Source organism: Nuphar pumila, unplaced genomic scaffold, assembly GCF_984573655.1.
Source record: "Nuphar pumila unplaced genomic scaffold, dmNupPumi1.hap1.1 HAP1_SCAFFOLD_2558, whole genome shotgun sequence".
NCBI lineage: Eukaryota > Viridiplantae > Streptophyta > Magnoliopsida > Nymphaeales > Nymphaeaceae > Nuphar > Nuphar pumila.
Genome location: NW_028323954.1, coordinates 1,052 through 19,000, shown reverse-complemented (window position 1 = coordinate 19,000; position 17,949 = coordinate 1,052). Strand labels below are relative to the sequence as shown.

At 54.1% G+C, this 17,949-nt stretch overlaps 1 protein-coding gene and 1 pseudogene across 1 annotated transcript; both read left to right on the top strand.

Moving 5' to 3' along the window:
* Nucleotides 1-12,387: 12,387 nt before the first annotated feature.
* Nucleotides 12,388-14,742, top strand: LOC149808632 (uncharacterized). The gene is made up of 4 exons (XM_089995220.1): nucleotides 12,388-12,504; nucleotides 12,692-12,768; nucleotides 12,957-13,263; nucleotides 14,425-14,742. Exons 1-4 carry the CDS (start codon nucleotides 12,424-12,426, stop codon nucleotides 14,740-14,742), a joined length of 783 nt encoding a protein of 260 aa, XP_089851346.1. The 5' UTR covers nucleotides 12,388-12,423.
* A 584-nt stretch (nucleotides 14,743-15,326) lies between these two features.
* LOC149808631 (ubiquitin-conjugating enzyme E2 1 pseudogene) lies at nucleotides 15,327-17,734 on the top strand (annotated as a pseudogene).
* The last annotated feature ends 215 nt before the right edge of the window (nucleotides 17,735-17,949 follow it).

The window sequence follows — 17,949 nt, the reverse complement described above, 5'->3', positions numbered from 1 at the left end:
CCTCCAGGGCGGTGCAGGGCCGTCATGCTCACAGAGCTCGCGACGCTTTCCGCGGGCCTGGGGACGTGGGGGAGCGGAGGGGGGGGGGAGGTCGGGGCGTCCACCCGCGCGGAGATATGAGTCATCAAGTCCTCCGCACCGCTCCGTTGCTCTAGGATGCGATCCATCGGCGCTTCGTGGGGCCACGCGGCGAAGGACATGTCCCGGAAATGGCTTGCGCGGTTGCTCGGCCCAGAGGTGGGAGGGGCCCCGGAGAGGGTGAGGAAGTGTGAGAGCGAGAGCATCTTTGAGTGATGCGGGCCATGACGGGGTGAGTCATTCATGACCGAGGTGCTGCCGGTTCGACGGTGTGACCGCGGGAGTGTGATCGTCTGGTCGGGCGAAAGCGCATCGCCGGACTGAGAAACGCGTTCGAGTGAGATGACATTAGAGTGAGAGTAATGAGAGGGAGTGTGGAACGCCAGAGCAGAGAAGGCCTCGGGGGCTTTGGTTCTCGGCAAGCCATCTGCCTCCTGCACTCAGGCGTCTTTGGTTGGGCATTCTGACAAGTGACGAGCGACACAACAAGAGCAGCATGTGCAAGTGGGTGTGGTTGCGCGCTAAAACATTTGGATACGCAGCGTTTGGTGGTTCAGAAATGATGTTAGGAGCTTGCTGCCTTGCAGATACGAATGACTCCCAGACAATGCCTTCAAACCCAGCAAGGTAGAACCAAAGAGCTGATTCAACAGGTCATGCGTACACTGTTGTGCGTTCAGCACTGCGGGTAACTCGTCGACCAGTGATGACGGGCAAGGCGTGAGATACCAGATGCGCTGAAGAGAAGAGACACCAGGGTGGCTGTACCTGGTGGAGCTTGCCGTTATCGGAGTGGCGATGTGCCCTTGCTTGAGTTTCGTCCTCGTAGTATGCGGAGATTCGGGGTGACTCAGAGTATGCATTGGTGATGGCGTCGTATGAGTCATCGGACACCAGTGGGGTGTGCCAAGAGCCATCGTGCCGTATCATGGAGTCGGTAGAGTCCTGATTGATGTGGGGTTTTCCGAGGTGAATATGGGCCCCAGAGCTGGAGTGTGATGCTGTTGTTGGCAGTGTGGACGACGCTTCGCCGGAGCTGGTGGATCTGCGCTGCAGGATGGAGGCACTCGCGGCGGGAACTGAGTCAGAGCTTGCAGTTGGGTGTAGCCTGCAGTAGGGGGGTGGAAGGGGGTGAGTCAGTGCTGTGCCAGATTGGGACCCTAACCCCATTTTCATATCTCTTAAACCAAAGAAGTCGTGCATTTCGGGCATCTACACCCGCACATCACACGGTCTGGCAACGCGCTGGGGTGAGTCATGTCACCCAAGGTCCCAGGCTCCTGCTGTGCTGTTTGCATGGTTAAGCTAGTGTGTTGCATTTGTACTGCTTGTTCATGCAAAACGGTGCGAAACCCGGTTACATCATAGCGTTTCATTTCCTGCTGTGGCGATTTGCATGTTTCTGATGGTGTCTTGTTTACAACACTACCGCACATCCACAGGGACCATGGCAGCTTCGAGCCCTCCATGGAAAGCAGTGCCACCAAAGCGATCACCCGGGGCAAGCCTAGCTGTCTAACTGGTTTCACACAGCTACGTAGATCCACATTGTAGCTTCACAATGCATTTCCTGTATGGTAAGTCAGGCTCGTCCAGGTACGCTTGCCTCAGGTGATGGTAACGGTAGCACTGATTCCCAAGCGGTCCTTGGAGTTGCCAATGTCCACGTGGATGCGGTTGTGTGGTAAAAAGATGCATCATCATCATTACTTCCCTTCATAGATCACAATGCTTGACATTGATTGATAGATTGTGCTGAACAATGCTTGAGGGGTCTCAATGCTGTACGTAAGATGCTGCACAGAAGTTCAAAGATGCGTTTTGCGTGCCACAGATTTTCAATGCTTAACAGCAATGCTTGACAATCAATGTACAACATCACAACGGCACTTTGGATGCAACAATGTTGTCTGGACACACAGCTCCCTATCTCATGCTGTCTAGAGTCGCACCCGTCAACTGGGATTGCAGCGGCTGTGAGAGTTGCAGATGGTGCAGGTTGATTGCCAGCACGCTGACTGCATTCTGAGTCACTTGCTTCGCCAGGGGCGCCTTCTGGCACCTGCCACAGTCCTTGACTCTTCTTTGAGTTTGAGGCGAAGGTCCCTCCTGCATCCATGACACACATTGTCTGATGATGTATCCTTCAACAATACAAAGCCTCGACCGCTACGCGGTCTCAGCTCTTGCATTACACTTTGGTTTCGATACGTCTGGTTTGACTACGGCGTGTGAGCTTGCCTACACGTCTGTGTGTGCCTGTGAAGTTGTTCTTTCAGAAACCTCGGCGACTCCGCCTTGGCGAGGCCTTGACAGCGCTGCGTGCGCTCTCAGCTCTCGCAACCATGCATTCACACTGTAGCATCACGCCACTTAGCAAAACATTCTCGCCCGTTACATCCGGGCCTCCCTATGCCTGATGTTTACAATCCGCCTGCAATACTGCCACGCTCACATACGATATGTAGAAGGGACGTACCGAGGTGGACGAGCTCCCAAGGTGCAGCCCCGCCATCAGCGGAGGAGTCGTTTCGAATGACGATGCTGCCAGCGCCTGATCCGCTCACGGTGGACTCCCGGGCCGCGGAGGAGCAGCGCATTAAGACGTCCAAAGACGGGCGCGCCCTTACAAGCGCGTCAGAGCCGCCAAGATGGGCCCCTGATGACCCCGCGTTTGGGCGCGGCGCCCTCCGCTCTGGGTCGGTGCTGCTCAGCATGCTCTCACATGAAGTTCGGAAAGTAAAGAAGCGACAAGAAGAAAGACAAGAGCAACACAGAATATGGAAGAAAGGGGAAGAACGGAAACGAGTGATGCCCTCAAATATGTTTGATGCTAATAGTTGCTAGAGATAGACATCTTTTGTATGCCATGATAGTGACTGGTGTCTCGTAACAGCATGGATAGTGGCAACTCCCTGTACTGCTTGGACATTGCTTGCACGAATGATTTCTGTGATTGCTACAAGATGCGGCATCTGAAAACCGCCTGCGATCATATCGCACAAATGAGCATTATCAGATCAGTGTTATGTCTCGCCTTTGTTATAAGCTCCAAGTCCAACTTGCCAAGTGCAACTTGCCCGCCCAACCGGCCAGAAACAGGCGTTTGTGAGTTCGGAGATGCAACCACATCCAAACAAAGTTTATGCATTGTTCACTTAGAAAGGCGTTCCCGAGGTGGTCAGGTCTCCCACCTCACGCCGTTGAACTGGCTTGAACGGTACCACCACAACCGCATGAACACACACACCTCTCGAGTCCACACACCCCAGCATACAACCCCTACCATCGGCTTATCTGTACCGCACAAAGTGCCAAGGAGTACTCGCCTATTGTCAGTGCCGCGCTCCTGATAGGCTCATTGTAGAGGCGCGTACCTTGGATACGCAAGGTGCAGGGCCTGCGAGCTCTCATGATGCAGCAGCGCCTCGTCATCGCGTACGTCGGCAGCCTGGGACGAGCCAACCGCTGTCGGATCAGTCGATTCAAAGTCAAATGCGTCCACCGCCTCGGGCCCGTGCAGAGATGACACTGGAGAAGACATCTCGAGCCATCCGTGGACGTCCACAGGGGGGGGTTGGCTGTCATGCTTGGGCGGCTCAGCAGCTTGGGCGGTGAGCTCGCTGCGTGGTGGTTGCTCCATCGCCGAAGCATCCGACAAGAAGGGGTCCCCCTCAACAACCAGCATTGCTGCAGCGCTGGTGAGGAGGTCCGGGACCAGCGCGTAGTTGTGTGTGTTGGTTACTGCGCTCCGTGAGTCAGGCCCGCTGCCACGCGCGGGGTTGATTGTCGCATCGTCTGCCCTGTGGGTGTGGTTATTGCCTCCATCGTCTGCTTGCGGAGTGTCGTCAACTCCCCGTGACGTAGTGTATGTCTCACCAGCTACGCAGCCAACTACGGCATCTCGTGCTGCGTCCTGTGCGCCCTCTCGACAAGCGGGGCGGTCGAAGAGTGTCTCAGTCAGAGCTGAACGCTCACCCTGCAATGAGTCAGCGCCACCCCGGTGAATGACTCCGGCTTCCACCCCGCCGGCAGTTGTCAACGGCGCGTCAACGTCGCTGTGCACTGTACCAGGGACGCTAACACTCCGGGCGTTGTACATAGGGTTTGACAGGGTGTTGCCGATTGTCCGGAGCACCCCACCTTGCAGTGATCGGGCGCTGACGTCGCTGTAGCCTGTGCTGAGGCTCCCATGAGCTGTCGAGGCGGCGCCAAACATAGGATTGTCTGCCAGCGTGGTCTGAAGTGGCTCGAGGGGCGACGATGGACCCTCCGTGCGCAAGCTGTTGCCGCTACAGCTGCTGGGTGTGCTGCTGAGATGACTGAAGCACGGGGGGGGCAAAGGGGAAACCGGCAGCCCTGGCTGAGAAGGGCCGCTTGGGGATGCTAGGGCGCCGATTCGGGCCGGAAGGGTGGGGGAAAGTGGCGCAGGGGCGCGAGGACTGTGAGGGGAAGCTTTGGCGAGTCTGCTTGCCGTGCTCGAGGGTGATTTGACGGGCTCGGAAGCCCAGGGGGAGTGGCTACGGATGCCTGCGGCTTCCTCGGGCAGTCGAAGTGGGCCGAATGATAGCTGAGTTCCTCGGGCGATGATGGGGTTTTGCGGTTTATCGCCCGGCTCGCAGAGTTGTGCGTTGAGCGATGACTGCGCAGGCTCGAGCGAGTCAGTCGACTGCACGAAGGCGAGGGGGGCTGAGGCGCGTGAGGATGCGGCCCCTAACTCAGCAGGCGTTCTACCCGTGGTTGCTACACTGGCTTCGCGGGGCTCGATACCATGCGAAGCAGCGCTCACGTCGACTGGTCGGCGTCCCTGGTGGCTATCTCCCACGACCGCATCGCCGAGGGCTTGCGTAGGGCTGCTGCCGTCGATGCCAGGGCAAGCTGGGGCTGCAGCAGGCACCGTGAAGGCGTCGTACTCGTCGTCCAACATCTCAACAGACATCAGCCCCCCCTCCCCCGACGCTCTGAGCCCCGGCAAGTAGTGCAGCCCCTCGTCAGCAACAGCGTCCAGCAGCCCTTCCAGAACGCTGTTCGAGATAGACACGGCAGCGGACATCGACGTCAGCCACCTCGGAGGTTGAACGGGATCGATGATCGGCGTGCTCTCGATCGCAGTAAGCTCCGCAACGCTGGGCTCCGCGGCAAGAATGCTGAGGGAGAGGTGGGCAGCATCGGAGAAGAGGGAGTTGTGCGAGCCCAAAGAGTACTCGGTCAGCTGAGATAGGTTGGATAGCAGCGACGTGAGACGCGCTTCAGCGTCCTCCGCTTCGGTGAGCCCCGTCGTCCTGCGGGACAAAGGCTCGGGGAGCGGCGACGCACTGGGGGTGGTGTGTGTTGCGTTGTCCTCCGTGTGCGATGACAGCTTGCGCCGATGCTTGTAGCGCGTCCTCGACACACGGGGAGTGCGGGCCTCGGCTTGAGTGGGTTCGTTCGCGAACGGATCAGGCAGTGCATCCGCTTCTACTGGAAGACCGGTTTCGCTATCGCCACTGATAGGCAGAGGCGTTTGTTCCGCGTCTGTGGCTTCCCCCGCGATCCCTGCAGCGTCAATGACGTATGCGCTTGATGAAGTGGACGGTGCTTCAGCTGAGGGTTGGCGCGCTGGAGAAGACGGAGCAAGGCCTGGAAGCAGACCCGGCGGAACCTCGTGGGGGGGAGGGGCGCGGCCGGATGGGGCCTCGAGGGCCCCAGGGCGCAGGAACGGGGGCTCTCGCTCGTTGGCGAAGGGGCGTGGATTGGTGCGGCCCCAATCAGTTTGGTCGGCATTGCTGTGCAGGGGGCTTGCGGCCGTTGCGTCGCTGCCCAGTTTGCCGCCCGCGGACGCCGAGCGGGGCGCCCCCCCGGCGCTCCAGGGCCCCCGTGGGGTCAGGCGACGCCACAACGTGCGGTCGTGCTCTCTCAGCACGTTGGAGGCGGCCTCCGCGAGGGCCTCGACCTGGGGCGAGAGCAGCGTGAGGGCCTCGCCGCCGCCCGCGGCGGAGATGCGGCTTCCGTCGAGGGCGTGAGCGTAAACGCTGACAAAGGCAGGGTCCGGCATTGCTTGTAGAGCGTGCGAGAGCGTGCGGGGGATGTCCACCGCTGCTTCCAGCACGGAGCGGAGATAGGCAACATCTGTTTCGATGCTGGGAGCATCTTGTGGGTGGCCTGCACCCACCTCAAGGACCAGGGTTGCTGCAAGTGTGAGCTGACCTCCGCCTGCACAGCACCTGGATTAAGAAAGCTGTTCAGAGATGGAGTCGTGCGAGCGTGCTTGCGGCTAGTGGAGATGATGTACTTGTTGCTTGTAGGGGGGCCGATGATGATGATGAGTCGTTCGTTGATGATACGCCTTCAGCCCGCTGTCGCATGAGACGTTCGGCCGCATGGGGAGCTGCTCAATACCCTGGCAACAACAGCGAGTGCTGGGGGTGACGTTATCACGGAAGGATTTGTCACCAATGCGCTATGGGAACTCAACATCGGCCTATGTAGGGGTAATGCTATCATGTACCGGCGTTCTCTCCAAGCTTTAGCTCGTGCCAGCGGCCGCGCGTTTATTACAGGGTTGCTTGTTCCGACCGCCGACGTCTAATGAGCTGTATCACTTCCAATGTGCTGCCTGTCTATTTCCTGCCATTATCTATGTGATGTAATGATCAGTCGTTTTACGACGCCATCGCATCCTCATAGACACTAACAACTCCAAATAATGCTTAGGAAGTGGTGTTATCAGCGCCATTGCCTGGGGCAAGTGTTCATGTAGGACATGTCTACATGATAAACACGCCTACATCATCAAACGCGCCGACCAGGTTTGCCAACGCAGCCATGAAAAACTGCATCGGAACCCCCAACAGCAACTCATCATGAGGAGGAGCCTTGACTGATGCTGTCGAGGCCAGAGTTCACAAACCTTATCTGTCAGATATCCCAAGAATGGTTCCCACATTTCAGCTACGTTCAAGCAAGTGCAAGCACGTCAAAATCGCATTCAGAGGTTCCCGAGCCAATGCCACCAAGGCAAATCTCCACATGAATGTTAACAGTAGATGTGAACAGTGGATGCGGTAGTGTTGAAAAACGGTACATCATCATCAGTAGCAAGACAATTTCATGCAGCCTTAATTATACACACGGGCGATCAGACAGCAGCCCGTACCGACACTGCCGTGTCGAGAGTGGCCACCCGACCGACGAGCCAACTCCGAAGCCGGAGTGCTGCCATGGCGGGAGCTCCCGGAGGCCCGCTTTGTAATCTCGGCAGTCTCAGAGCTCTCCCCGCGAGAGTGACTACTCAGAGCCCTTTTGCAATAAGACACCGCGCTTTCCAAGCTGCCCCGGCGGGACATGCCCGACGCGCGGCGAGTTGTCTCGGGGGAGAACGATGTGGCGTTGCTGTCGACGCTGCCATGGCGCGACATGGAACCCTGCGGCCCTCCTGGCGCCCTCGACGCTGCGCTCTCTACGCTGCCGTGACGCGAGCCCCAGGAGGGCTTGCGCACCGCCTTTATCATGCCGTGGCAAGGCCCGCCGGACGGCGCCATCCATGCTCCCTCGACGGCTTTCACGTTCTTGAGCCGCAGCGTGGCAGATGCAGGGCCTATTGCGTCGGCACTCCTAGAGCTCTCGCTACGTGAGTGGTTGATCCTATCTTCGGATGCCTCCGCGGCTTCAGCTGCGAAGCGTTGAAGGGCATGTGGGGGGGGGTCGCTGGCCTGTACTGACTTTACGTATCCTATTGCCCACACTCCCTCTGGAACTGGGACATCCAAATCATGAAGCTCGGCAGTGGATGCGGTGCTAGAAGCCTGTGGCGCGGGGGCCACAGGTGGGTCACTGTGTTGCTCGGATGCCTCCGGCAGAGGGTAATCATCCATGGCGGAGGCGGCTGCGGCAGCGGGTGAAGCTGCCTCTGACGATGGGAGGGCGTCAGCGGTGGGGGCGGCAAGCTGTGGGGTGGCAACGGCGTGGTGGGGCTCATCAGATGCGTCTTCGGCGGCGCTGGAGGTGATTCCGGGGGCCTCGCAGGCGGGGGGGGGGGCAGCTCCACCACGGCTGTCGTACGCGTGACGGGCGGGGGGGAGGGGGGGCTTTAGAAGGCTCGAGGGAGCGGGGGGAGCTGTCAGGGACGCTGGCTCATCGGCCCGGAGGGCCCGCAGGCGCGACGCAGGGCCCTTGTGCGCGGGTGTGCGGAAGGGGATTGCGGAAACTGCGGGGTTCGTGAGGACCACCATCGCTGCTGGGTTGGCTGTGCTTCGGCGGAGCCAACACTTTGCCTGCAACAGGTAAAGGTGCGGTGTGATGTTGCGTTGTCTCACGGCACTGTCGTGCCCCCACTTGGGTGTTGAACAACACCTACCCAGGCAAGGGTATGACGAGCTCTGTCCTTAGTTCATCGTTACATACTACTGATGTGATGACAAGAAGCAGTTCTAGCTTGGTGCCAAGACCTGGTAGACGGCAGTGCAATGCTGAGCAGATGCACCAGCCTTTCACCGCACTCTAGGACTTGTGGCTTGCAATGCCTGAAATTGGGGGCCCCATTCACGAATCACTGAGGAACAAGAACTGAAGTTGCTGAAATCTGCGTCCTCAACAGGCAACATGTGCCTGACGCACTTGCAATCCAACTGGCAAACAAGAGCAAGGGTATCGAGTGCTCGTCGTCTGTACCCTCTAGCTCTATAACCCTGGCGCATGCTGCAACGGACCAACGCCCCTTGGATGTTGAGATATCTGGAAATATCTGAAGACATCTAGAAAAGATCCTCGCCACATCTCGCGTATGTTGGGTTTTCTGCAACTATTTAGCTTATAATGTACTGTTGTGATGATACCACTGATTTGTGTTGTAAAATCTCGTTCGGCAAACGGTTTGTGGCCCTTCCCTGTCAGCGCAATGCTCGCACTTCCTTCCCGCCTTCCTTTGAAGGCATGGAGTGATTACCGATTGATCTTTTTCTGGTTGTAGAGCCTAGAGCAAGCAGTTCTCGGAGCTGCCAATCTCCATGTGATTGCTGAAAGAGACACCATCACATCATTACATCAGAGCCTTTTTCATGCCTCCAGGTTACGCTTGCGTCAGGTGATGGAAACGGTAGCACGGATTCTCACATGGTGCTAGGAGTTTGCCAATGTCCATTTGGATGTGGTAGTGTTGAAGGAAGATTTCACTTCATCATCAGCCCATACTTTTCAGGGTGCCGGCGTGAGAAAATTTTGTGGAGCACACCTCAAATACAAACACCTCACTGGAAACTTTGTTGATGACTTCAATGTAATTCAAATGCCAGGAGCCAGCCCCAACGAGCGCGCCAAATGTGTTGGAAGGCGCCGGAAGGATCCGAACACCGATAGCTGTCAGTGGACCCACCAGGTTGCCCATAAGGTGGAAGGAGGCCAAGCTGCATGCACAAAACAGCATAACATGAATTAAAAGTAATTACCGTACACATACTGCAACCGTTCTTATCCCCACTTGGTATTCAAGTCGTGTAGCGAGAAGATATGTTTCCAATCGATCAATGGGAAGACATGAAATCGAAGAAGACGCATTATGTCGACTGAGTGGGAATGATGCCTGTCTTCTCACTTTCTCTACTTTTCGAGTGCGATAGTGGCGTTGCTTGCTGCAACACGCTGCCTGCCAGCTCGCTCCTCTTCGAATGCGAAAATGGTGTTCCTTTTCGAATGCATTGCGGCGCGGTTGCAGCATGCAATACTCTGCCTGTCCATACAACAAAAACGACCGTCGTGCGAGACGTTTGTACGCACGGATGTGCGTTTGCCGAACACCGATATCGCGGCGTCCGCTGGAGGAGGGGTGCACAGCCTTGAATAGCTTGGTCACCAACTTTTTTGATTGGCAATTTAGATCGCTACGTGCTCAAGAGCTTGTGTCAGCTCAGACCTTTGGCCTGTATAGAGGCAGTGCCAAACCGTTCTCTCGGTGCATTGGTTCGCATGAGCTGCAGGTAAGAAGTTTGTAGCGAGAGAGACGTTTACGAACCAAAATGGTGTCTGTGTGGAGATCTCGAGGTGCCACTATGTGGTAGCGGCTCTTGGATGGCCGACACGACTCGCACATTCCTCCTATCATGACAGAAGTGCCCCCCTTGCCCATGCCCTGAGCGGCAAGGGGCCTTTCAATGATCACTATGAACATACTTTCATATCCGTTCGAAGAAAAAACACTAGCTTACCAATCCAGCTGATGCACTGCGCGTGGGTGCAGAAGGGTGGATCAGCAATCTCCAACATTCACGAGCCCAAACTGCAAACGTTCTAATAATAAAACTGTAATAAGGCGTACACATGTGCATGCGTGAAGCAATCCCAGATCGAAGCTGTCTTTGATATATACCGTGGAACATGGAACTACAGGACTGCCGGACCGTTCGCATGCCATCCAACGTAAAGTCAGCAGAGTAAAAAGACGACATTTATGATGATATAGAGACCTTTCGTGAGTGGCAGGTCACATGGTGATCCGTGCAAAGACGCTGTGGGTGCCGGCACCAGCGCGACAACAGCGGGCCTGTGTCTCACAACTCGCTCTGCTGCCAGAGTACGCTTGTCAGGGTACAACAATGAAAGCGATCTGAAAATGCATGTCAATTGTTATCACGATCAGCGTTGCAATTAGTCATTTCCAGCACAAGAGCCTTGGTCCTTGGGCCAGGCGTGCATATGCACCCTCCGCATGACCATCGGACATGTAAATTGCAATCTCATAAGTGTCAATGACATTGAACCACACGCCAATTTGTTAACTGAACGCCGTCGGCTCCATTCATTCACTCTCCTAATTCGGTGTTCATGTTCTTTCATGGGCGTCCCGGAAGGAGTGCAGATAGGGTGGACACACCTGCCTCTGGCCCATTTTGAGTTCGGAAGCTTACGTTCACTCACGAGCCCAGCTTCACCTTGAATGAGAATGTAGACATTTCCTGCAAAGCCTGCTCCCAAGTGGTCGCTCGTGCAGACTGAGACATCGTATTCTACGTCCAAAACATCGTCCAAACGGCTTTTCCCGTGGACAAGCGACTTGAGTTCACTTGTCATGATAACAGATATTCTTTCCTATCGTCTTCTGGCTCAATGGCATGTCTTGCGAAGGCCACTGAGCGGCGCTTCCTTGCCGTGAAGGCCTATCATTTCATCCCATTCCCGCTTGAACACCTCCTCAAAGCAAGGACAAGGCTACACATGCCTCAAGTGAATGTATGTCTATGCTTACCAAGTCAGCTTGCTCAAGCTCAATTGGCGAGCAAGCCTTGAGGTGCGTCGAGTAACAGTTGAACAGCCATATTTTCGTGAGGTTTTAGCTTCAATTTCGGGGAAAGTGAAGTCGTCCTGGTGGTAATGTGCCCCGCACCGATGCACGCGCTGTTGCATCACCTTGGTTTTCAGACACTGGGAGATAAATCCTGATGTGCTCGGTGAGACGTTCACCCCGCATTCGTATATTGCGTACTAGGCGTTCAGAGCGCCTTCACATATCAGGACTGAGCGCTCGACTGAGCTGCAGTCTTAACAGTAAGGTCTCCGACGACGTTCTTGAGCTTTATTTTCACGATATGTGTTCCTTGCGCGTGCACGGCACGAGACACATCGACGCATGCAGCGGAAACTTCCAAGACATAAAGCAACGCTTGGCATAGGATGCACAGCATCTCGAAATCAAAACATCAAATAACGAAGCCTGCATTCATCACTGTCATGAGTTCCCACACAGGTGGTAAACATGCACAAGATGTACCAACACTTGTGCTATCTGCAGATATACCGCGCTGTTGCATTCTGCAGAATGCTGTACTTCCTATTGTGTCGCACATACCACGATGCGAGGATTGCCAGAACCAACGGCAATTGCATTGTTCCGATACTCTGGCATGCAACAATAGCTGTATTATGAAGGAGTCAAGGGCTTAAGGGGTGACACCCTACGGTCTATTGCCAATGTTTCCCAATGAACTGCCACGCGCGATGTAAACAACTGGACCTGATATTCATTGCAACCTTCCGCATGAGCAAACATGCCGAGATGATTGCTCGATACTATGAAAAGGGCACTCCAATTGAAACTGCACCCAACAGGGGCCTGCAATTCCCTGCTCAGCTCAAAAACCAGCTTTCTAGTCGAGCGGCACGATCATTCTTGACGGAGGGAAACAAGTAAGTCTCGTGCGCGTTGATTATCTGCAGATAGCAGACGCGTTGTCGCAAGGGGGGCTTACTGCCCCTCACTGAATACGCTCCACTTCTGTATGTTTCCGTTCAGCATCGTCCTTAATGCGGCCTCACTGCTTCAACTCGCCCTCTTTACAGTTCTTTGACCTGACGTCGAGCCATCGAAGTTAGGGCAAGATGCCTCGCGGTCCAAAGAAGCACTTGAAGCGCTTGAAAGCGCCCAAGCATTGGATGCTTGACAAGCTTGGTGGTATCTTCGTATGCTTCTGTACCTCTTTGACTGCATTGCGGGGGTCATTCCTTGTCTCTGTCGCCTGGTCATGTGTGGCCATCTGCTGATTGCACCGCATCCTGCCAACTTGTACTGCAGGCGGGCCCAACACTTTCCAGCCTTGGCAAACATCCGATCCCATGTCCATGTACGAATTTCTCACATTGCATGCAGGCCCCTAAGCCGTCCGCCGGTCCCCACAAGACCCGCGAGTGCCTTCCTATCATTCTGGTGCTGAGGAACCGCTTGAAGTACGACTCCTGATGCTCCTTTTTCCTTTGTAGATCGAAAGCAGCTGAATCATTCATGCATGCTCTTACCAGCTGCGGGTCGTGGTTTGTTCATGCTATGCTGGTGCTGTCTCGGCACAGGGTGCTGCATGCATGATCGATGGGTGTCGTACCCATCCTAGCTCTGCTGATCAGCGAGTGCATTGCAGATATGCGCTCACCAACAAGGAGGTCACAGCCATCATGATGCAGCGGCTCATCAAGGTTGACAGCAAGGTCCGGACTGATGCGTGCTACCCTTCCGGGTTCATGGATGTCATTGATATTGACAAGACGGACGAGCATTTCCGTCTCCTCTACGACACCAAGGGTCGCTTCGTCGTCCACCGCATTACCAAGGAGGAGGCTGCGTACAAGCTTTGCAAGGTTCGCCATGACAAGGTTGGCAAGGGTGCAGTCCCGTACATCGCCACCCACGATGGTCGCACTATCCGCTACGCTGACCCGGATGTCAAGGTAAGAGCATGAGCTGTCTGAAGGTTCTATTGTTTTTACGAGAATGGGACACAGATCCCCGGGTGCTCACTCGTGAAGGGAATTGAATGGGAATTGAATGGGAATTGAATGGTTCTTCATGTCAGCTTTGGGGACAGGTTCTGCAAGGCAAGTGCACGACAAGGACAGATACTTGGTTTCTGTGCTTTTCAGCTCATGGTACGTCGCATCTGGATCCTGTTTGCAAGCTGTGAGACTCCAACCCTGACTGACGTCTGCAGACTGTCAGAAGCCTTCAGCCTTCTGACAGTCAGCCTACATTCAAGTTGTAGGATGGAACTCGCGTTTATGGGCAGCTTTACAGCAGCTGGATGAGCGAGAGGATCCGGGTTGTGATACTTGAATCCAGAGCGCCAGCTTGTTGCAACTGGGCCATGTTGCAACACGGCACTGCATTGGAATCAAGTGCCAGCCTGTCAGCCTGATGTGGATTCAGCAATCACGAAACATCGTTTTCTGGGGTACTGAGAGCCTTGGATACGATCAGCAGCATCATGTCATCAAGAGGTGATGATGTGGCATAACCATGAGACCTCATATCTATCATAAAAAATACCCTTTGCAGGAGCAAGCTCCTCTTTGGCAAGGCTTGATGTGGTGAGACGGGGTGTAAACAAAACAGCCGCATTCGCATGGACATGGGCAACTTGAATCACGATTTTGAATGGGCTACCATCACCATTCATTCGAATTCACGCAGTCGATGTCACTTCCGGGGGATCTCTTACAGCTCTGCAGATATACCGGAGAGGGTAATTCGTGCTGGATGCAACAACAGGGTTAACCTCAATTCGCTCAATTGGCAAACTATTCAAAACCCTGAATTTGTCACGACACGCCCTTTCCAGGTGAAGGTTGACTCAATATGAGAAAATACCCACTATGCCAGTCCCTCACATTTTTGGCAGCCTGTCTCCTGGTGCGTATAAAATAACCAAAAAATAAGAAAACGACCAGAAACCACGCCTGTCGTACTTGCACACTGCGTGGACACGATGTGCCCAAGCTCATCCCCCAATTCGTATATACCCGGTAGTACAAACAGTGGTGTATCTGTGCAAACGTCAAGTGTTGAGATTGATACATTATCTTTTATGCTGCTGAGTTGCTATCTTGCTGCAGATCAACGACACAGTCATGCTAGATCTCGAGTCCGGCAAAATCAAGGACTTCATCAAGTTCGAGGTCGGAAACATGGTGATGTGCACTGGTGGGTCAAATTGTGGCCGTGTGGGCACCATCGTGCACCGCGAGAAGCACAAGGGCAACCTGGAGATGGTCCACATTGCCGACGCTGCAGGCCACAAGTTCGTGACTCGCATCACCAACGTGTTTGTCATTGGCAAGGGGAACAAGCCGCTCATCTCCCTGCCAAAGGGCAAGGGTGTCAAGCAGACGATTCTGCAGATGCAGGAGAAGACCGTCGGCACCATAGCTTGATTGTCTGGATCCTGGTTCAGTGTAAAGAATGGCCTTATCTGCAAACGAGGTTACTCGTCCACCTAGAAGGTTCATGGACGAGTGAAAGGTCATGCATCATCTCATAGGTATCTGCATTTGTTTGCATCTGCTGCATTGGTCTCTGCGCCTCGGTGGTCCTCCTGGCTGCGTCCCTGACATCCAGGCCCGGGGGCACAGCGCAGCAGGCTGAACCTCAGACTGACTCAGGAGGAACCCTCCAGACCAGCTCTCCAGACATAGGGAAGTTGAGCGAGTTGTATTTGAAATATGTTTGCCATAGCTCATATTCTCGAACTAACATGAGCAAGGAGCGATGCAGCTTTGTTTTGCTTATCCTCCTGTACGCTTGCGCAAAAGGCATATGAGTTGCATTTGAAGCGAGTCTGTTTGTGAAGCCAGGGACAGGGCATCGAACAGTGCGCGTTGACTGGATCTGTATACCTTCCACAAGTAGCGTTATTCATCAGCCGTCTCGTGCGCGTTCTTGAATTTCTTCTGCTGGCTTGGGAACAGAGCGTCATGGATGCTATGTTTCCTTGAGCTCAACGTCGCTTTCGCTCAGCATGTCTACCCCATCTAGGAAGGTACGTGTCTTTATACATGGGCAGTTTAGCATGCATTCGTGGCAGGGCGGTGAATGTGCCAGCTGTAACATTGGACGTCGAGTTAGGCACACTACGGTTCTTCTTCCAGCAGGCACTTGCAGGGCATACCTATTAGATGCATGTCAGAGTTCATGCTCTGAATGCGTCTGCAGGAAAACGAACCGTGTTGAGCCTGAGTCTTCGTGCAGTCTCCTAACTGATGAATGCATCACCCTGAAACACCGAAACCTGAATTTGAAGTATAAAGCGTGGCACCTGCTTTTTAACCGTTTAAGAGTAGCTGACAAGTCTGAGAATGCTTGTAAGGTGAGCCACCGTCTGTCGTCACCGCATACACAGCCCGGGAACGGGCATCCCGCTATGTTCAGAGTCCAAGTGACGTAAGCTCACATTCGGTTCCTTCGAAAGCAGTCTAGATATTTATTGCAGGCTTGTGAACTGACACATGCACCGTCTCTAAAATTCAAGCTCAGTATTGGAAGCTCCACCAATGGACGTTGCTGTACTTTCTACAGCGAGACAGAATCAAAGTCGAATCGCAAATTCAACACACACACTGGGGACGATTTCCTGTCAACCACTGAATCACAGAAAGCCAACCTCCACAAGCAAGTGATCTTCGTATGCCAAACTTTGAGCAGCAAGCCTGGATGTGGAAGCAGCATCCACATTACCTAGAGGCACAGTGTCATGACATGCACTCCCTTAAACACGAATTTAATCACCCCCACCGAAAGCTGCTTGATTAAACAAGTAGCCTGCACCAGGAAGCACATCAGGGCATCGCATGTACTTCTTGGTCCAACAGAATTCGTCACCTGATGCGCTTCCGCATACGCAGACGCTCCACAAGGAAAATTTTACACATCAAAGACAACTTTTTCATGGCAGAAACTGGCATGGTAGCTTGGTAGAACTCACTTTTAGTCCCACCCCTGTAAATTACTGATCCCGTACCTGTGTGTACCTGGCTGCCTGGTGGTGACTTGGGGAATTCTGACTGGCTCACCCCTCGCAGCAACCCCCTGACCTAGTTATCTGGGTGCTGTTACCTCTGTTCCGTCCAGGGTATGCATCATCATCTAAGCTACATGTGGCCGAAGCTCCAATGAGTATGGCTTGATTGATACCGGATGGGTTTATTCTTCCTTTCATCATGCTGGCGCAGTAACTCAAACTCAGTGATTCGCCAGAAGGGGGTTCGACCCATGGTTGGCCCTGAATTTCGCGCTTATACAAGCATTGCAACCCACAAATTACAGCTTCCTGTGAAACGTTTGTGCTGACTCGACTCGCTGCCATGCAGAGGCTAATTCGTGACTTCAAGCGCCTGCAGCAGGATCCTCCTACAGGCGTGAACGCCTCGCCCAACCCTGACAATGTGATGCTATGGAACGCCATCATCTTTGGACCGGAAGGCACCACCTGGGAGGATGGAATCTTCCGGCTCACCCTCGAGTTCTCTGAGGAGTACCCTAACACTGCACCTGTTGTGAAGTTCAAGTCCTTCATCTTCCATCCCAATGGTGCGTGGTTGAGGCTCATTATTTGAGACACACCATCCTCCATGCATGGGTCTGGCACCTGCTGTGCTTTGCCAGATTGGGTACCTAAATGTTCATGCATTTTCAGGCAAGTAGACCCGCAAGCCATAAGGTCTGGTGAAGCACTGGGCTCCTGGGAGAGCTTTTGCAATCATGTATTGATTTTGAGATACAATATCATTCCATCACATAGATAATGGCAGGAAACGGTCACATTGATTTTGAGATACAATATCATTATCAATAGCTGATATTCATTATCAATGGCTGATATCGATACTCTATTGTACATTATTTTCTTAGAGTAGTTCTTGTCGAGTAGTTCTTGGAGTTGCCCATGTCCTTGGTCATGTTAGCGCTCTGATTCCCAAGTTGGTCTTGGCGTTGCCATGCCATGCCATGAGTTTGCGTATGAGTCTTCTGTACGAAAGTTACCTCATCACCATCATCATCGAGTACCTAGACAGAGTAACGTGTCTGCTATGCGGTGTGAATGCCATTACTCCATACGCCTCCGAATTTGTCGGTCATCTGGCACCTGGTCCACAGCGGTCGCTCATTTCATCCACGTTTCGGCAGCTCAGGATCTGTGCTTGCTGTGCAGTGTACGCAGATGGTTCCATCTGCCTCGACATTCTTCAAAACCACTGGAGCCCGATCTACGATGTTGCCGCCATATTGACGTCGGTACAGTCATTGCTGTCGGATCCCAACCCTAACTCCCCTGCTAACTCAGAGGCATCGAAGCTCTACTGCGAGGATCGGAGGGAGTACAACCGCCGCGTGAAGGAGGCCGTGCAAGCCAGCCTCAACGACGCATGACAAGCACGTTTTGGTAGATCTAAGCTCTGGAGGTTGTGATGGGTGTTTATGTTCATGCTACATTTTTGCTGGATGTCATTTCACATGTAAATTGATCAGAGAGTCGTGGGCCGCATACACTGAACTGCTGACACCGAGGCTCCATGGGCCAGCGTTCGCACGTCACCAAATGGGACATCTTTGAGCATAAGGACCCACAACATCTCACCGAGTCT